The sequence below is a fragment of the Geotrypetes seraphini genome, chromosome 18, assembly GCF_902459505.1.
Source record: "Geotrypetes seraphini chromosome 18, aGeoSer1.1, whole genome shotgun sequence".
NCBI lineage: Eukaryota > Metazoa > Chordata > Amphibia > Gymnophiona > Dermophiidae > Geotrypetes > Geotrypetes seraphini.
The window spans coordinates 40,297,263-40,317,137 of NC_047101.1; the positions used below are offsets into that span (position 1 = coordinate 40,297,263).

Genomic DNA, 19,875 nt, shown 5'->3' on the forward strand with positions numbered 1-19,875 from the left:
CAGGAAATTTCTGCAGGGGCGGCATAAAATGATCAGTTCGGGAGCAGGCCAGAAGGTAAGGCACAGCATGGAGGGAGGGAGACAACAAAGGTAGGGGGAATGATTTTAGTTTTAAATTTAGTGATTGTATAGTGTCAATTTTGGGAATTTACATTTGCTGTCTATTTTGCACTGTTTAGGAAGAAATGCATTTGTTTCTTTTTCTCTGGGGTACGCAGAATCTTGAATCTTAAGGTTTCGTTTGTATATATTAGTACTTTTAGTTTTTGGTCCTGTATTTGCATGGGGTTATCTTTTTTCTGGTAGGAATGAATGTTGAGAAGCATACAGTGTGCTTTGTGTAGTTTAATTTTTTGGTTAACCATTATGTGTTGTTAAGATTATATTGTGTGTGTGTATTTATGAAAAATGAATGGAAAAAATGGTATTACAATTAGTACTATTATGGGGCGGTGTCTGGGGCAGAGATTGGGCAGAGATAGGCGGGGTCTGGCCCACGACTTAGCCCAGTGTTCTTCAACCACCGGTCCATAAAATAATTATTTTATTTCCGCTGGTCCATAGGTGTCAAAAGGTTGAAGAACACTGATATAAAGTACAGTTACTTACCATAATAGGTGTTATCCAGGGACAGCAGGCAGATATTCTCACATGTGAGTGATGTCATCCAGCTTGAAAAGTGCATTGCCATATTAAGATTTTAATAAAGTTCACGAACTGCCCACACCGCGCATGCACGAGTGCCTTCCCGTCCAACCCAGGCTCGCAGCTCCTTAGTTCCTTAAGCAAACTAAGAAGCCAACCAGGGAAGGTGGTTGGGTTCTGAGAATACCTGCCTGCTATCCATGGATAACACCTGTTATAGTAAGTAATTGTGCTTATCCCAGGACAAGCAGGCAGCATATTCTTACACATGGGACTCCCTAGCTTATTAGAATGGGATGGAGGGAGTGTTGGCCATTAAGAAAATTAATTGTGTAATACTGGTTGGCTGAAGTGACCATCCCATCTGGAAGAAGATTCCAGACATAAGTGAGATGTATGAACTGAGAACCAAGTAGCAGCTTCACAGATTTAAGCAACTGAAGCTGCTGTGACACGACTCCCTAGTTACAGCCTAGCCTGAGCATAACAGAAGGCGATACAAGCTGCTAACCATGTAGAAATAGTACTCTTGGATAAAGGATGTCCCAACTTGGTAGGATGAAAGGAGATGTTCTATGTAGCTGAGTTCTCTACAAGTAGGAAGCTCAGACTCATTTGTAGTCCAATGTATGAAGAGCCGTTTCTCCAGGATGAGAATGAGGCTGAGAAAAGAATACTGGAAGTACAATAGAGTGACTGAGATGAAATTCAGTGACAACTTTTGTAAGGAACTTTGGATGGGTGAGAAGCACAACTTTGTCAGGATGAAACATTGTGAATGGTGGATCCCACAGCAGTGCTGGAAGTTCACTTACTCCTTGAGCAGAGGTAAGGGAGAAGAGAAAAACTACTTTCCAAGTGAGGTATTGAAAATGAGTCAAAGACATCAGTTCAAAATGAGGCTTCCTAAGCCTAGAAAGAACAACAGTAACATAGTAGATGACGGCAGAATGGTCCATCCAGTTTGCCCAACCTGATTCAATTAAAAAAAATTTTTCTTCTTAGCTATTTCTGGGCAAGAATCCAAAGCTCTGCCCAGTACTGTGCTTAGGTTCCAAATACTGAAGTCTTCATCAAAGCTCACTCTAGTCCATCTACACCCTCCCAGCCATTGAAGCCCTCCCCTATCCATTCTCCATGGTTACAGCACTATAGCACTTTTTGCACAAGTTCACTTTCACTATTTATCCAGTGGTTATGACAGAGATCCAACCCAAGGAGAGACTTCAGATAAGTAGAATATATATTTTTTACTATCTGGTAGGAGGTTGGCAAAGGGGCAGTAAAGTCTATGATGGCCCCAGCATAATCACTGTAGCATGTTATCATTGCACTAGTGGTTATACGGACTGAGCACTTTACTAATTTATCATAATAAATTTATTGTTTTTAACAAAGAAAAATTAATAAAGCTGTGATTTTAGATAATATTGTTTTTTATTACCACATAATAAATATATTTATATCACACTGATTTAAATAACATATTACCAAACCACACTCTCTGTGGACAAATCACACTACACAACTGTTTTCTTTATAAAATAGCTCAACAGGAATACCCCATTGGGCTAGAAAACCTGGACTGGAGCAAAGCCTTTTCAGTTTCAGTTCCTTTCAACAATACATTGTCCCATTTTTTTTAAATTATCACACATTCTCTTGCTGTATTGCATTGCTACCACAGTCTCATGTTGCTCAACCACAATGATTATAGTTTATGCTTTCTGATATCATCATTGGACTCTACAATCATGTTGTTTAGTCGGCCCAACACAAGCTGTGTTTTGCTGATCAGCGTCTTCAGGAGCCACGACTGCTTCAGGTTTTCACTGAGTTATTTCACTTCTTATCATACTTCCTTTTATCATCTAACAACAGCATGCGGGTCAAAACCTCCATAGCAACTCTCTCCTCCAGGGGAGGTGAGTGGGTTATGAGAATATCTACCTGCTGTCCCTGGATAACACTTGTTATGGTAAGTAACTGCATTATCCCAGGACAAGCAAGATGCATATTCTCACATGTGGGACTCCCTAGCTTACTAGAATGGGATGGAGTGAGTTGGCCATTAGAAAAATAAATTTTGCAATACTGCTTGACAGACATAATAACATAGTAGATGAAGGCAGATAAAGACCCAAATAGTCCATCTAGTCTGCCCAACCTGATTCAATCTAAAAATTAGGTTGTTGGTTGTTTGTTTGTTTGTTTTTTGGGGGGGAGAGGGTCTTCTTCTCCTTAGCTATTTCTGGGCAAGAATCCAAAACTCTGCCCAGTACTGTTCTTAGGTTCCAACTACTGAAGATTCCGTCAAAGCTCACTCCAGTCCATCTTCACCCTCCTAGCCATTAAAGCCCTCCCCAGCCCATCCTTCCCCAAATGGCCATATATAGACACAGAACATGCAAGTCTGCCCAATACTGGCTTTAGTTCTTCAACATTTACTATTATTTTCCGATTCTAGATCCTCTGTGTTCATCCCACGCCTTTTTGAACTCTGTCACCGTTTTCCTCTCCACCACCTCTCTCGGGAGTGCATTCCAGGCATCCACCACCCTCTCCATAAAGAAGAATTTCCTTACATTGTACTTGAGTCTCCCACCCCTTAAACCTCAAATTATGTCCTTTGGTTTTACCATTTTCCTTTCTCTAGGAAAAGATTTTGTTCTACTTTAATACCCTTCAAGTATTTGAACATCTGAATCATATCTCCCCTGTCCCTCCTTTCATCTAAGGTACACATATTCAGGGCTTCCAGTTTCTTCTTATACGTCTTTTGTCGCAAACCTCCTATCATTTTCGTCACCCTCCTCTGGACCACTTCAAGCCTTTTTGTGTCCTTCACCAGATATGGTCTGCAAAACTAAACACAATACTCCAAGTGGGGCCTCACCAATGACTTGTACATCAATACCTTCGTTCTTCTACTGGTTATGCCTCTCTTTATACAGCCTAGCATTCTTCTGACAGCAGCCACCACCTTGTCGCACTGTTTTATTTTTGCCTTTAGATCTTCAGACACTATCACCCCAAGGTGTCTCTCCCCATCCTTGCATATCAGCCTCTCCCCTCCCAGCATATATGGCTCCTTCCGATTATTAATCCTCAAATGCATTACTCTGCATATCTTTGCATTGAATTTTAGTTGCCAGACAGAAGTGAGATGTGAGTGTGTGAACTGAGGACCAAGTAGCAGCTTTACTGAGGACCAAGTAGTAGCTTTACATATTTCATCAATAGGAGTAGAGTGGAGAAAAGCTACTCAAGCTGCCATAGCTCAAACCTTATGGGCTGCGACCCGTCTGTCCAAATTCAGCCCAGCCTGAGCATAACAGAATGAGATGCAAGCAGCCAACCAATTGAAGATCACTCTTTTTGAAACAAGATGTCCCAACTTGTTAGGATCAAAGGATACAAAAAGTTGAGGAGAAGTTCTATGTGGTTTAGACTTTTGCAAATAGCAAGCTAGTGTTCATTTGCAGTCCAAAGTATGAAGAGCCGTTTCACCAGGTTGAGAATGAGGCTTAGGGAAGAATATTGGAAGAACAATTGATTGATTGAGATGAAATTCAGTAACGACCTTTGGAAGGAACTTTGGATGAGTACGAAGCACAACCTTATTGTGATGGAACGTGAAGGGTGGATCTGCCATCAACGCTTGAAGTTTACTTACTCTTCGGGCAGAAGTCAATGAAATGAGAAAAACTACTTTCCAAGTAAGGTATTTTAGGTGAGCCATAGCCATTGGTTCAAAAGGAGGCTTCATCAATCTAGCAAGAACCACATTGAGGTCCCAAACCACTGGAGGTGGCTTGAGAGGTGGTTTGACATTAAAAAGACCGTTCATGAATTTAGAAATTAGAGGGTGAGAAGACAGGTTTTCCATCCACTGGCTGATGAAAAGCACTGATAGCACTGAGATGAACTCAAATGGAAGTAGACTTGAGACCAGAGTTAGACAAATGAAGTAAATAGTCTCCCTCCTTGTTTATTCAGGTAATACATGCTACTTGATTGTCCATGCGGACCAAAAGCACATGACTGGAGACTAAATAGTGAAAAGTCTTGAAAGCCTTGAAGATCGCTCTGAGTTCCAATAGATTGATATGATGGCACTGGTCCCGAGAAGACCAATGACATTGAGTACTAAGACCATCCAGATGAGCACCCCAAGCATAAGTGGACGATTCCATGGTGAGAACCTTCTAATGCAGAGGTGGGTGAAATAATACACTTCTAGAAAGATTGGAAGAATTCATCCACCACTGTAGCGATTGTCGAAGAGAGGATGCGACTAATGTGCTGTGAAAGAGAATCGAGGGCTTGAGACCATTGAGAGGCCAGAGTCCATTGGGGTGTGTGGAAATGAAATCTTGAAAAAGGAGTTACATGGACTGTGGAGGCCATGTGTCCCAGGAGAACCATCATGTCTCTTGCTGAGATAGACGAAAGATGAGAAATTTGTTGACAAAGCTGAATCAAAGCATCTTGACATTGTTGAGGAAGAAACGCCCTTAGTTGAATAGTGTCCAATTGCGCCCCTATGAATTGGAGTTATGACTTGTGAAAGTTATCTCGAATCCCAAGTGCTGAAGGAGGAGTATCGTCCAATGGGTTGCTAAAAGGATGCTCTGAGAAGAAGGATCCTTGATAAGTCACTCGTCCAAGTAGGTAAAGACTTGTAGACCTTGAGAGCGCAAGGCTGCTGCAACCACCACCAGGCACTTTGTGAAACCCTGGGAAAGGGTGCTAGGCCAAAAGGAAATACTTTGTATTGATAATGGTGATGTGCCACCTGAAATCTGAGAAACGTCCTGTAAGATGGGTGGATAGGAATGTGAGTTTAGGCCCCTTTGAGGTCTAGAGAGCATAGCCAATCATGAATCTAAAAAAAGGATACAAGTAGCTAGGAACATCATCCAAAACTTTCCCTTGATTAAAAATTTGTTTGAGGTCCCTGAGATCCAAAATTGATTGAAGACCTCCCGTCTTCTTCAGGACAAGAAAATAGCGGAAGTAAACCCCCTGATTTTTCTGAACTGAAGGAACATCTTCGATGGCATTGAAAAGGAGAAAAAAAATCAATTTCCAGAAGAAGGTCTGAAGAGGGTTTGAAAAAAAAAAAAAAAACCCAAACAAACCTTTTGGATGATCTGAAGGGACAGTGAGAAAATAGAGTCTATGGTGATTAACTGCCACTGACAAAAATACATTTGGAGATGACCCCCAATTGGCTGTGGGAAAGACTGAGACAAAGAAACTGTGACTATGCTCTCTAAAAGTCCGTCAAATAGAATGAGTGGACTTTGGAACAGCTGTTTGATTAGATTTTGGAGTATGCTGCTGCTTCCGTTTCTTCTGCTGTGGTCTAATAGGAGCAGAAGGTTTGGTTGAAAAATGCCTCTGATAAGAGGAAGGTTTAAAAGACTTTGCAGCTGTTGGTTTTGTATTAGACTTGACTAATGCATCCCAATGTTTCTCATGGTTAGTGAGCTTTTGGGTGGCATTTTCAATAGAGACCCCAAAAAATCATCCCCTAAGCATGGAATATTACCCAATCTGTCCTGGAGATTAATATCCATATCTGCAACTCGAAGCAAGGCTAAATGTCTCATGGCCACAGATATGTAAGAGGCCCTGGATGTCAATTCAAAGACATTGTAAGCAGATCGAACCATATACTTCCGAAATTAGGTGAGAGTGTTGAAACTCTTTTAAGATGTTTAGAAGGAAACTGTATAGATGTATAGATAGATATAGATATCCTATATAATAAAACCCTAGCCGCGCATGCGCACTCCTACCTGCGTGTTCCGTTTTCCCTGATCTGTGAGATCTGTGGCGGCAGGAGTGCGCATGCGCGAGTCCCCAGCCTTACAGCACCTAAATACACTCGCGGCAGGACTGGCCGCCAGCGCTGGACTCCCTGCTCTCTCGCGGCAAAAAAACAGTAAGTTTTTTGCAGTCTGACCCTCCCATCCCTTCCCGACGTCTGACCGGCCCCCCCCCCCCTTCCCACGGTCCAGACTCCAAACCTGTCTGCAGCACTCTACACACGCTGCTTCGGGGCCTTCTACTGCCCTGATTTGCTCTGCCGCATCTCTGATGATGTCATTAGGGAATTGCCATAGTAAATCAGGACAGTAGAAGGCCACGAAGCAGCGTGTGTAGAGTGCTGCAGACGCTACTAGAGTCGACAGGTTTGTCGGGACCGCAGGAAGGGAAGGAGGTGGGGGGGCAAGGGACTAAGGGAGCCGGACAGACTTCTAGCACCCGTTAATGTAATGGGCTAAAATACTAGTATAGAAATAAAAGACAAGAGGCCAAAGGCAGGTAGTAGAAAACCAACATGAGTTGAAAGCACTTCTAAATGAACAAAGCCCAGAATCACACTTCTTCGCTCTGCGAAGAATGAAGAACTGAGGAACCACGAGCTTACGTCGGGCGGGAAGGCACTCGTGCATGTGTGGTGCGGCACTTGTGAAGTTTCTTAAAACTTAAATTGACAGTTCACTTTGGATGCTGTCTGTACCGGGCTCCATGAATGACATCAACCACATGTGAGAATATGCTGCCTGCTTGTCCTAGGATTTAAAAAAAAAGTTATTCTCTAGGGCAGTGGTCTTCATTCATTTTTAAGCAGGGGCCCACTTTGGATTCTAATGAACTTAAGGAGAGACGCCAAATATCTTCCCATTTGGAGCTACAACACTACTTACCAAAGTGTGTCAATGACATCCATTAATTTGAATGTCTAAGCTAAACTGAACACTAAGTTTAACTGAATGTCTTGTTTGTAACACTATTATCTTGTACGCAACATCACTGTCTTGCATGTAACATCGCTGTAAATGTACAGTCTCTTCCTCTGTTAACCGCTCTGAACTGCCATGGTATTGCGGTATACAAAAATAAAGTTATTATTATTATTTCTACCAGCCAACCTTCAAACTTCATATCCTCAATATTGAGAGCATTTCTAAATGCATTCTCTTTGGTCTATTAAAAATGCCTTATTCTTCAGTCTTGAGCCTGGATAGAAAGGCAGAGTAGCAGGGCAAAAACCTAGAAAGACAATGAAGGATGCCTCAAAGTCTCTGAGGGCTGCTATTGGCTCCCAGGCCTTGCATTGACGATCACTGCTCTAGGGTTTTTTGCAGTTTTTCTCAGCAACCACTTGGAATTTCGACATGATATTTTGCAGTTTCATTTGTTCTTACTATCTATGTTTAACTTCTAAGTGGAATGAAATAATCTGTCAACACGGCAAAGTTACACACTTTTTAGCTAGACCACTCAGTGATTTTCATATGTTCAAAAATGTAAAACTATTATTGTTTGAAAAAAGGGGTAGCTCACTGTTAATGTCACAGTGACGAAAAATTTTGTAAACAATAATTTGAATAATTTGTATTTGATAATATGATAATTTACAGATAACTTTCTCCACCCACAGCTGCAAGGAAGTGCTGCAAATGATCTGGGACAGCCAGCCACAGGGACAGATCAACAAGGATGTTAAGAACTTCCCAAAGCGACTGAAAGCCTGTGTTAAAGATAGGGGTGGTCATTTTGGGCCCGATTCTATAAACGGCACCTAACTTATTTTCTTAGACTCTACAAAGCATGTGGTCTTAGTCACATTCTCTATAAGTTGTAAGTTATTGATTCTATAGCTTGGTTTTTTGATCCTGTAATGTGTTATTGACTGTAATGTATGTATCCTTGTAACCAGTTCTGGGCTCCTGGAGAGGACAGGCTATAACAACGAATAAATAAATAACTTGTAGGTGCCACTATGCATGGTTGTCAATCAACCTCACAGTACCATTTATAGAATCACACCTAGCGGTGCCTACAAATTTACAAGTTTTTTAAAAATTTGATATCCCGTATAATCGAGCCTAAATAAACTTATATAGTATTAGGCATCCTAGAGGTAGGTGCCGATATATTTAGCCAGGTTTTTCCTGGCCTAATTTTTTTGCACCTAGCTCAAATGCCTAGTGACGCCTAAATCAACCACACTTAATTCTCAACCCTTAACCATGCCTACTTTTCAGGTAGATATTGTTAGAGACTGGAGGGCATCTCGACTTAGGAATCATTAGGTGCCTGCGTATATCTGCATGGTCAACCTAGGGACAATTTATAGAATTGAGCCCTTTGTATCAGAATTTTGGAGTCATTGTGAATGCTCATTGTTAATTGTATTGTTTGAATGACATTTTACTATGTTTTAGCCCGAATATTTTAACACTAAAATGTCAGTAACATCAAAATAGCTTAAGATAATTAAATGTTGTTTAATAGTAATATACTGCATAAGTAAAAAAAAAAAAATATTCAAAATTTCTTATTGAAATTCAAAGAGGTTCCTGAGAAAACTGCAAAAAGCTTTAGGGTGTTACTTTTTCTTTGCCTCACCCTGTAGTCTATGCTCTGATGTGTACAATAAATATTGGGGTACTCAAATATACAACCTACTCCCCCATTTGGTTTTGTCCTGAAGCCCTTACCTGACAGGATTGTTGTTCAGAGAAACTCGCAATGATTCCAAACAGTGGAGCAAATATCCATCTCTCAAACCAGATTTTAGCTCTTGAATGTACATTAATGCTGACTTGGTGCTCTCCTTTTGATTCATACCCTATATTCAGAACATAAAGATCAGGGTATCAAGAAAACCATATCAGTGAGAAGAAACTTCATATGTAAAGAAAATAATCCCATTATATGGTCTGAGGCTAAACTGGAAGCTATAAATGGGAAAGGGGAAACATAGCAACATGACGGCAAATAAAGGCCAAATGGCCCATCTAGTCTGCCCATCCACAGTAACCATTATCTCCTTCTCTCTCTGAGAGATCCCACTTGCCTATCCCAGGCCCTCTTGAATTCAGACAGTCTCTGTTTCCACCACCTCTTCCGGGAGACTGTTCCATGCATCTACCACCCTTTCTGTTAAAAAAGTATTTCTTCAGATTACTACAGAGCCTACCAGAAAGGTAAGCCATTGGAACTTGGAATGAATTTTGGTGTTTCAGAAGCTGTTTTCTTTTACTTAATTGATTTGACCTCTAATACTGAAACAGAATACATGATAATATGGAAGTTCATTAAGTGGGAAAGAATTGGCAGCCTGTCTAGGTTATAAAAAATTCATCCCAAATCCAAATCAGGAAACCAATATTTGAAACAAACTGGAGATCACTATTAGGAATTGATGTATTGGACTTTTTGATCTCTCTTTATTTCTATAGCATAGTATGGAAATAATAGTTACTGAATGACTTGTAACATGTGCTTAGAGATGTGTAGCCTTGACAAGGCCCGAAATCCTTATAGCAAGACCCACCACCCAATCATTGCATATGTGACAGTACAAATGAATGAAATTTTTTAATTTTTAAAGCTGTGTTTTCAATGTATGTCAAAACATATAATTATATTCACTTAACTTCAGAAGGTCTTGCAGGTCCCGACGTGGTGAGTCCAATTCAAAAATTCCCACCCTGAATAACTGTCAATGAATTGTCTTGTATCTCATCCATGGTCTTGTATCTCTTCCGTGGTCACTCCACAAAAGAGATACAAGACAATTCATTGACAGTTATTCAGGGTGGGAATTTTTGAATTGGACTCCCCATCCTATCTTGTCTTTGAGAGGAGCATTTTACTTCATCATTTGGGTCCTTTGAAACAAACAGTGAAATGTGGTCCGCGTCGGGACCTGCAAAACCTTCTGAAGTTACCATCTGTGAAGTAGAGGCACCTGCAACAACAGGCTAAACAAGTGTTCTGCTCAAAACAAACAGTACTATTAACCATCAACATAGGCTTCAAAGAAGCTCAAGAACTACTCCCATAACATGCATAACATTCACAAAACTCTCCCTAGCCCCAAAAGGCTGATCTGTCTCCACAAAACAGATAGGAGAAGTATAGGGAGACACACATCTGACCTGAACTCTGAAATCTGCAAGCAGGAACAGCAAGGACAGGACGGATGTCTAGAATGTCTCACTTATCTACTGGAAAAGAGCTTACCAGGATAAGTCCATAATCTCCTTTTCCAGTGCAAGTGAGACATTCTAGACCACAGGGACATTCAAAAGCAATCCCCCAACTAATAATAATAATAATTTTATTCTTATATACCGCCAAAGCCGTAGTAGTTCGAGGTGGTTTACAATAGGAAGAGCTGGACAATCAACGAAGATAGGTACAAAGTAAGGTTTTAAAGTACATGAAGCAGATATAGGGATAAGAGGGCTGGAACATGCTGCAAACAATCAATGAGAATAGAGGCACTGGACAGACATCAATACATGTAGGCCAGTGGTCTCAAACTCGCGGCCCGGGGGCCACTTGCGGCCCGCCAGGTACTATTTTGAGGCCCTCGGTATGTTTATCATAATCATAAAAGTAAAAGAAAATAGTTTCTTGATCATATCTCTTTAGCTATAAATGACAATATTATTATTAAGACTTAGCCAATAGGAAAGATTTATAAACTATAAAGAGTTTTACCTCATGCAAAATTGTCATTTCTTTAATATAGTAACATAGTAACATAGTAGATGACGACAGATAAAGACCCATCCAGATCAGGGATCTCAAAGTCCCTCCTTGAGGGCTGCAATCCAATCGAGTTTTCAGGATTTTCCCAATGACTATGCATGGAAAGCAGTGCATGCACATAGATCTCATGCATATTCATTGGTGAAATCCTGAAAACCCGACTGGATTGCGGCCCTCAAGGAGGGACTTTGAGACCCCTTGTCCACATGGAATCAAGTGTAACCACCTGAGGTCTCACAAGTGGTTTGAGGGGGGAAATAACTGCCAGCTTCTCTTCAGCATTTCCTCCAGGTGCCGAATCTGGGTTCCCTCGCCCTCCCCACCACTTGTTGCTTGAGACAATAGTGCTCCCAGAACGCAGTGACTCCCCGGCTGGAATCGGCGTAGATGTTAACACTTCCGGCTCAGCATCGGATCTCGGTAGCGTCTCTCCCGTTGTACTCGGGGAGCCTAACAATGACTGGTCTTCCGATGCTCCTCCAGGCATTGGGGGCATGTGTGGTCCTCATGGGCTCAGAGTCAGGTATTTTAGACTACTGTAACATCATATATTTGGGTGCTTTCAAGAAAACTATTAATAAATTGAGTCTCCTTCAGAATACAGCTGTTTGCCTCATTCTCGGTCTAAAAAATGGGAGCATCTCTCTCCCTTCTATCGAAAGCTTCATTGGTTGCCATTCGAATTCAGAGTATTATTCAAGTTCTCATGGATCTGCTTTAAAGAAGTTTTTGGTATGCTTCCAGGTTATCTCATCTCTCATTTTACCTTGAGTTATTCTAATAAGAACATAAGAACTGCCATCTCCGGATCAGACCTTTGGTCCATCAAGTCCGGCGATCCGCACACGCGGAGGCCCTGCCAGGTGTACACCTGGCATAATTTATAGTCCAACTAAATGTAACAGGAGATTCAATTAAATAAATCAGAATGTATGCCAAACAAATTGAATATAAGTTTCAGTAGCTGGACCTTGTTCACACCACATTTAACAAAAGACCTTCAAGCTACACACTCTCAATAACATCACACATGAAAAATAATATAGACATAGAACAACGGAGAAAAATGAACCTCAATTGTGAGAGGCCAGGACTACACAAGTGCCTGAACCAACTCACATCATCACGGGTTCATAAAAAAACTCCGTGTACATTTAAATAATTTTCATTCATACGTTTTATCAAAAACTCTTTTTTCTTTTTCAAACTTTTTCGTGTGAGCTTAGTCAGTAATATTACTAATCTATCTTTAAGTGTGAACCGGAACCAAGCTAACCAAAAATTCTTTCTTATGAGGGCAACAGCTCAACTTCACAGGTGTAAGCAATTGTAGAAGCCTGAAAATACTGCCAACAATAAGAGCAAAAAACATTCACTCATCTGAAAAAAAGATGGTTCTAACGATTCTTCAGGTCGTGTCCCAACAGAAAAGTCCTTCTGTTTCTCCTACAAGGCTACTTCAGGGGAGTATTGCATTATCCAGAATTTTCACCTCTACCAATATAGTCCATATAAAGCTGGCTCCTCTCCAAAATTTATAGTCCACCATATCTTTATATGCCTCTCTTAAGGAGATATGCATCTAGTTTGCTCTTGAAGCCTAGGACGGTAGATTCCGCAATAATCTCCCCTGGGAGGGCATTCCAGGTGTCAACCACTCTGAGTGAAGCAGAACTTCCTGACATTAGTCCTGAACCTGTCCCCCCTTAGCTTCATTACATTTCCTCTAGTCCGTGTCAAATTGGACAATGTAAATAATCTTCTCTGCTCTATTTTGTCGATTCCTTTCAGTATTTTGAAGGTCTCGATCATATCCCCACGCAGTCTCCTTTTCTCAAGGGAGAACAATCCTAATGTTATAAGTCTATCCTCGTATTCCAGTTTCTCCATACCCTTCACCAGTTTTGTTGCTCGTCTCTGCACCCTCTCCAGCAGTTTTATATCCTTCTTTAGGTAGGGAGACCAATGTTGGACGCAGTATTCCAAGTGTGGTCTGACCATTGCCCTATAAAGCGGCATTATAACTTTCTCCGATCTACTCGAGATTCCTTTCTTTATCATGCCCAACATTCTATTTGCCTTCTTTGCCGCTGCCGCACATTGTGCCGACGGCTTCAGGGTCCTATCTATCAGTACACCCAGGTCCTTTTCTTGTTCACTCTTCCCCAGAGTTGCACCTGACATTGTATACTCGTATTCCTTATTCTTATTGCCTAAATGCATAACCTTGCATTTCTCCACATTGAACTTCATCTGCCATTTCTCCGCCCATGTTTCTAACCTACACAAGTCGCTCTGGAGTTCCTCTCTATCCTCCTGCGTTCTGATTGCCCGGCATAGTTTTGTATCGTCTGCAAACTTGATGATCTCACTGGATGTTCCTTCCTCCAGGTCATTGATATAAATATTAAAAAGGATCGGCCCAAGTACCGAGCCCTGGGGTACACCACTAGTCACTTTCTCCCAGTCGGAGAACTTCCCATTTATGCCCACTCTCTGCTTTCGGTTTTCCAGCCATTTGCCTATCCATCTTTGTATATCTCCCTCTATGCCATGGCTTTGTAGTTTCCTGAGAAGTCTTTCGTGTGGAACTTTGTCGAACGCTTTCTGGAAGTCCAAGTATATTATGTCCACCGGCTTCCCACTATCAATTTGCTCGTTCACGGTCTCAAAAAATTGGAGTAAATTCGTCAAACATGATTTCCCTTTCCTGAATCCATGTTGACTGGGTTTCATCAAGTCGTGTGCGTCCAAGTGCCGGACTATGCTATCCTTAATCAGTGCTTCAACCATCTTGCCGGGGACAGACGTAAGACTCACAGGCCTATAGTTGCCCGGTTCCCCTCTCGATCCTTTTTTGAAAATTGGCGTGACGTTTGCTATCCTCCAGTCGTCCGGTATCTGTCCAGTTCTGATTGTCAGGTTTGCAAGTTTTTGCAATAACTCTCCGATTTCAACCTTCAATTCCTTTAAGACTCTCGGGTGAATTCCATCCGGTCCAGGGGATTTGTCACTTTTAAGTTTGTCGATCTGATAGTATATCTGGTCTAAGTCCACTTCAACTGTGGTGAGGCTGTCTTCTATTTCTCCTGCAAACACTTTCTCCGCTTCAGGTATTGTTGAGGTGTCCTCCTTCGTAAAGACGGACGCAAAGAAGGAATTAAGTTTGTCTGCGATTTGTTTATCTTCCTTGATGTACCCTTTTCGTCCCTCGTCGTCCAGGGGTCCCACTGCCTCTTTTGCAGGTTTTTTCCCTTTCACGTATCTAAAGAAGGGCTTGAAATTTTTGGCCTCCTGGGCTATTTTTTCCTCATATTCCTGTTTGGCATCCCTCACCGCCTTGTGACATTTCTTCTGATCATCTTTATGTTTGTTCCAGGCTTCGGTTGTCTTTATGCATTTCCATTTTTTGAAAGAGTCCTTCTTTTCTTTTATGGCTTCCTTCACCTGTATGGTAAGCCATGCCGGTTCTCTTTTGCTCTTTGTTCTCCGATCTTTGGAAATCCTCGGAATGTAGAGATCTTGTGCTTCTGTGATAGTATTTTTCAGTAGGGACCATGCCTGATCTACCGTTTCAAGTTTGTCCATCATCTTCTCGAGTCGTTTTTCTACCATGGCTCTCATGCGATCGTATTTACCTTTTTAAAGTTTAAGGTGGTGGTTAAGGTTTTGGCATGTTTCCCTTTCCCGATGTCAAGTTTAAAGTTGATTACATTGTGATCACTCGTTCCCAGTGGAACCATAGCTTCCACTTCTGTTATCGGTCCCGTGAGGCCATTTAGGACCAAGTCCAAGGTGGCGTTGCCTCTTGTCGGCTCTTTTACCATTTGTTCCAGGAAGCAATCCCCTAGCACCTCCAGGAACTTGGCCTCCTTGCCGCAGTTGGAGGTTGCTAGTTTCCAGTCTATCCCTGGGAAATTGAAGTCTCCCAATATAATTACATTGCCTGTCTTGCATTCTTGTTTGATTTCCTCCATCATTTCTGAGTCAGTTTCCTCCGCCTGTCCTGGGGGACGATAGTAAAGGCCAATTTTCGTATCTGCGCCATATTGACCAGGAATTTTGATCCAGAGTGACTCAAGCTTCTCTTTCATTTCTGTTGTAACCAATTCAACAGAATCTATTCCCTCCTTAACATATAGAGCAATACCTCCACCTTTCTGTCCTACTCGATCTCTTCTATACAGTTTGTATCCCTGTAGTACTGTGTCCCATTTGTTTTCTTCATTCCACCATGTTTCTGTTATGCCAATGATATCCAATATGTCTTGTCTTGCTATTGTCTCTAGTTCTCCCATTTTGTTACCTAGACTTCTAGCATTCGTATACATACATCTAAGTTCCCTTCGTGTTACCTTTTTGGACCTTCTACTCTTGGCCGTCCCTATAGTTTCAATTACGGTAATAAGAGCTCCTGAAGAGTACACCTGTTCGCATATCCTTCAATAAAACTCTGTCATTATAAAAGGTTCCTTGAGAGAACCTTTTCCTTTCAGGCGGCCAAAATGAATATATGGCTTGCAAAAATTGTTTTAGAAGCTTCCTCTTACCTTGACTTTAGAAAACAGATAAAAACACAACTATTTAATAGGCTAGAATCTTAATGTTGTTTATTCTCGTGATCCAACTTTTTATCCTATTTTAAATTGTTTGTATTTTCTTATATAGTTAGCATTTTATTTTGCTGAATCTTCAGAAGATTTTAATCTGATGTATGCATTTGTAGTGTATATATTGCATTGTATGTACTGTGCTTGATTGTTGTGAACCGCCTAGAACTTTCGGGTATGGCGGTATATAAAAATAAATTATTATTATTGCTGTCAGGGCTTGTAATTTTTTTTTTTTTTTAAATCGTGCAAATATTTTGCATTTTTTACACACGCAAAATATCTGCTCGGTTAAAAAATAATAATAAAGCCCCAACCCCGGAAGTGCTTCCTCCCGCCCCAAACCCCTAAAAAATGCCCCCCCCCCAAAAAAAAAAACACGGCCCCACCGAAGAAAAGGCAGGAGGGATGCCAACAACTCCCTCTTGCCATGTGAAACCCCTCCTTGCCTTACCAGCTGGGCCCACCTCCCTCCTTCCACCTTAACCTAGGCCGGCCGGGAGCGGCCCATCCCCTGCCCATACTTTGTAATATCATTGGAAGCAGGAGGGGTGCTCAGTCCCTCCTACTCCAGGCCTCCTCCTCCACACCATGCACGATCCATTTCCATTTGCATGCCAGCCAACAAATTCAGTAATGGCCCGCATGTAAATGGGGGTCGATCGTTAACACGCCCCCTACCCACGGCCAGAGCGATCCCCGCTCATGCACACACCCTGACAGTAGTGACAAGAGAAGCAGCCTCCTGTCACTGCTGTCAGGGCTCAGCCCAGATCTCTCTTGCTGGCTCCCAGACTCTCCTGCTCTCTGCTGCCGTTCCCTGCAGTGCTGGCCTGTGGTTTTAAAGCAGGCCTGCACTGCGGGGAACAGCGGCAGAGAACAGGAGAGTCCGGCGAGCAGGGAAGAGAGATTGTGCACCAGCCCGACACACCAGCCTGCCCGACACACCCCCCCAGGGCCCAATCTCTCCTGCCTGCCCTGCTCTGCCCAGATCTCTCTTGCCTGCTCCCAGACTCTCTCCTGCTCTCTGCCGCCATTCCCTGCAGTGCAAGCCCGTGGTTTTAAAGCGGGCCTGCACTGCGGGGAATGGCGGCAGAGAGCAGGAGAGTCTGGCGAGCAGGGAAGAGAGATCAGGCACCAGCCCGACACACCAGCCAGGCCCCGATCTCTCCTGCCTGCCCTGCTCTACCCAGATCTCTCCCTCCCGACACAGCCCACCCACCACCAGCACCAAAGAGTTGGGAGCAGGAGGGATGCTCAGTCTCTCCTGCTCCTAGGCCTCCCACTCCCCTGGCCCACCCCTGATTGGCCCAGGCGGTCGGGCCCGGCCCACCCACCCACCCCGGTACCTTTAAAATAGTTGGGAGCAGGAGGGGTGCTCGGTCCCTCCTGCTCCTTACGACAAGCCTCCCGTCTTCGGGAGCAGGAAGGGTGCCCGGACTCTCCTGCTCCTAAACCGATCTTCAGGAGCAGGACTTTCCTCCTACTCCCCAAACCGCCGCTGCACAATACTGGCCTTAGGCCCCGCCCCATCATCTGATGCATGGGGAGGGGCCTAAGACACTGATTGGCTGAGGTGCCTCTGGGCTGGGCCGACCAGGGGTGGGCCTGGGGTTGGAAGCCTAGGAGCAGGAAGGACTGAGCACCCCTCCTGCTCCCAAATTTTTGGTGCTGGGGGTGGGTGGGCCATGCCGGGAGGGGGGAAGAGGGCCATGCCGTGCTAGTCGCAGGGAGGGCAAGGGCTGTGCCAGTTGGGGGTGGGGGCGGCTGTGCTTGGGGGGGTGCGTTTGTGTGTGGGGGTATATTTTTTTTGACATGCCTGCCTGTCTTTTTTTATGGTACAGATATTTTGCATGTGTAACACATGCAAAATATCTGTGCCATGGGAAAAAATGAATAAGAAAGACAGGCAGGCCTGTCAAAAAACCTGCAGACCTGATGGTAACTGAGTTACCGACAGGTCTGAGCATCGGATTTGTCAGTAGTAAAACCCGACTCAAAATGGCCAAGCAATTGTTAGTGAATCAATTGTTTGGCTATTTTGCATGGGATTTTGCTAATTTTCATGGGAGGATCGCTACAGGCTTTAGTGAATGGGGTTGGAGGGAAATTTGGTCGCAAAGTGTTCGCAAACCGATTGGTACACGATTGGTTTGCTTAGTGAATTTGGGCCACTATGCTTAAGAAAATGGACCCAAATCTCGCAGATCTGACGAAATACACCTAAGTGAAAAGATCAGTAAAGTCATGAGTTCATCCTGTGGACTTACTGACATAAAAGGCTTCTCATTGATTTGATAGAGCTGGAACTAGTCATGAAATACTCACAGCTTTGGAGGTATGCATGTACTGAGACACCATTTCCCTCTTTATCATAATATCCTTTGCACGCAATGGCTGTTGTTTCTCATCATTCAGATTCATGTCCACCTGGATATAAGAATCATATTATTTATATCAATAATTGCCATTAAATTAGAAAAATAAATTTAAGAATACAAGATATAGGTTCTTTATTACTGCAAACACACAAAGAAAAGCCTTAAAAATTTCTAATAGGATATCCAGATTTTCTATATGTTATCATTTATTTTGTCTGATGCATTCACACATAGACTAGTCACAGAATAGTATTTTTATATGCTAGATTTTGCCTTATTTTAATAAATGTATCTATCTACATGTGCACATTTACAGAAACTTCGAAACTGATGGCAGATAAAAAGAAGAACTATCCAGTTTCCAGCACTGCTTTAGCCACTTGTAGGGCTCTGGGGAAACTTTTTCGTGGATGGACACCCCCATCCCCAATCCAGCAGCTCCTCCCCTTCAAATCCACAATGCCTCTTCCCCTTACCAATGGCATATCTAGAAAGAAATATTTGGATTGGCTGGCTCCAAGCTCAAAATGAGTGCTAAAACCTCCAACTGCAATCTTACGAGACTACTTCTGGAAGTTGTAGCAGCCGTTTTGACTACAGCGACAGCATGGACAGGAGTATTTAGGGATTGCTTCTGCCACCAGGGCGGCAAGGTAGCCTGGGAGTGGGCCTACATGTGGGTTCAGGAGGGGGGCTTCTTCTGTTAGGGAGGATGTGGCAACTAGTTCAGTTTTGGGGAGGGCTGTCAGGGCGAGAAGGGAGGGAGTTTGGGAGCTGGGACTATTTTGGTTTCAGCTGAAACTGAGTGGTAATTTTTGGCCACAGATTCAGTTTTGTCTGAAACATAAAAAAAACACAACAGTTTTAGTATTCCTCTACTTTTCCCCCAGTTAGTTTGATCCATCTAATACAATTACCATTACAGTTGATAGCAACATTTATAGTCCTAGGTCATATTGACCAATAAACATTTTATACACTTAAATGACCTTTTATATCATATTGTTAATGCATACTGTTACCCACACTTAGGACTATAGCAAAGAGAGATTAGGTACTTATCTTGGTAATCTTTATTGTAGATGTGTTTAGTGGTCCTGAACACTAGAGTCTTGTATCTGAACAAGCAATTTGATTAGAGAAAATTGTCAATCATGTTTACCAACTCCACCTCCTTCCCAGGGAGCTGCTCCTGTCCCCTCAGTTTGTACAAAAGCAATCCAGTAGCACTGTAATAAAAAAACATAAGAGGAAGGAGACTCCTGTGGAATACTGGCGAGAGCCATGAAAGGACCCCCGGCTCTGATTTCTAGCTGCTCGGAGGCTACTGTCTGGCAAAGATCTTGGCCGGCATCTTAAATTCAAATCGAGAAAATCCAAGAGGGCTGCCGTAGGTGCTATTTTCAGAATGAAACAGCCCGGAAAAAGCATGGGAGCTCCCAAAACACTGATTTTAGGGGTGGGGGGGGGACTAGGGCTAACTCCTAAACTACCCAAAATTCATTTTTGGAGACTCCCCAAAATTGCTGAAACAGGCTGTCAAGCTCTGTGCCATGAGGTGCTGGAAACCGCAATAAAGGAAGCTGAAACAGCTGCTGCTCAACAAGCATACAAACTGGACTGCTGGTCTTCATACTGCCCTACCAGCCCAA

The 19,875-nt window shown here is 42.8% G+C and overlaps 1 protein-coding gene across 2 annotated transcripts in view; it reads right to left on the bottom strand.

The window, feature by feature from the left end:
- Positions 1 to 19,875, bottom strand: part of DIAPH1 (diaphanous related formin 1) — a 393,428-nt gene that overhangs the window by 300,604 nt on the left and 72,949 nt on the right. For both annotated transcript variants that reach the window (XM_033926973.1, XM_033926972.1), the window contains 2 exons: positions 18,171 to 18,272; positions 9,168 to 9,298 (listed from right to left, as the gene is read on the bottom strand). In XM_033926973.1, coding sequence (XP_033782864.1) covers positions 9,168 to 9,298; positions 18,171 to 18,272 — 233 coding nt within the window. The remainder of the gene's footprint in view (positions 1 to 9,167; positions 9,299 to 18,170; positions 18,273 to 19,875) is intronic.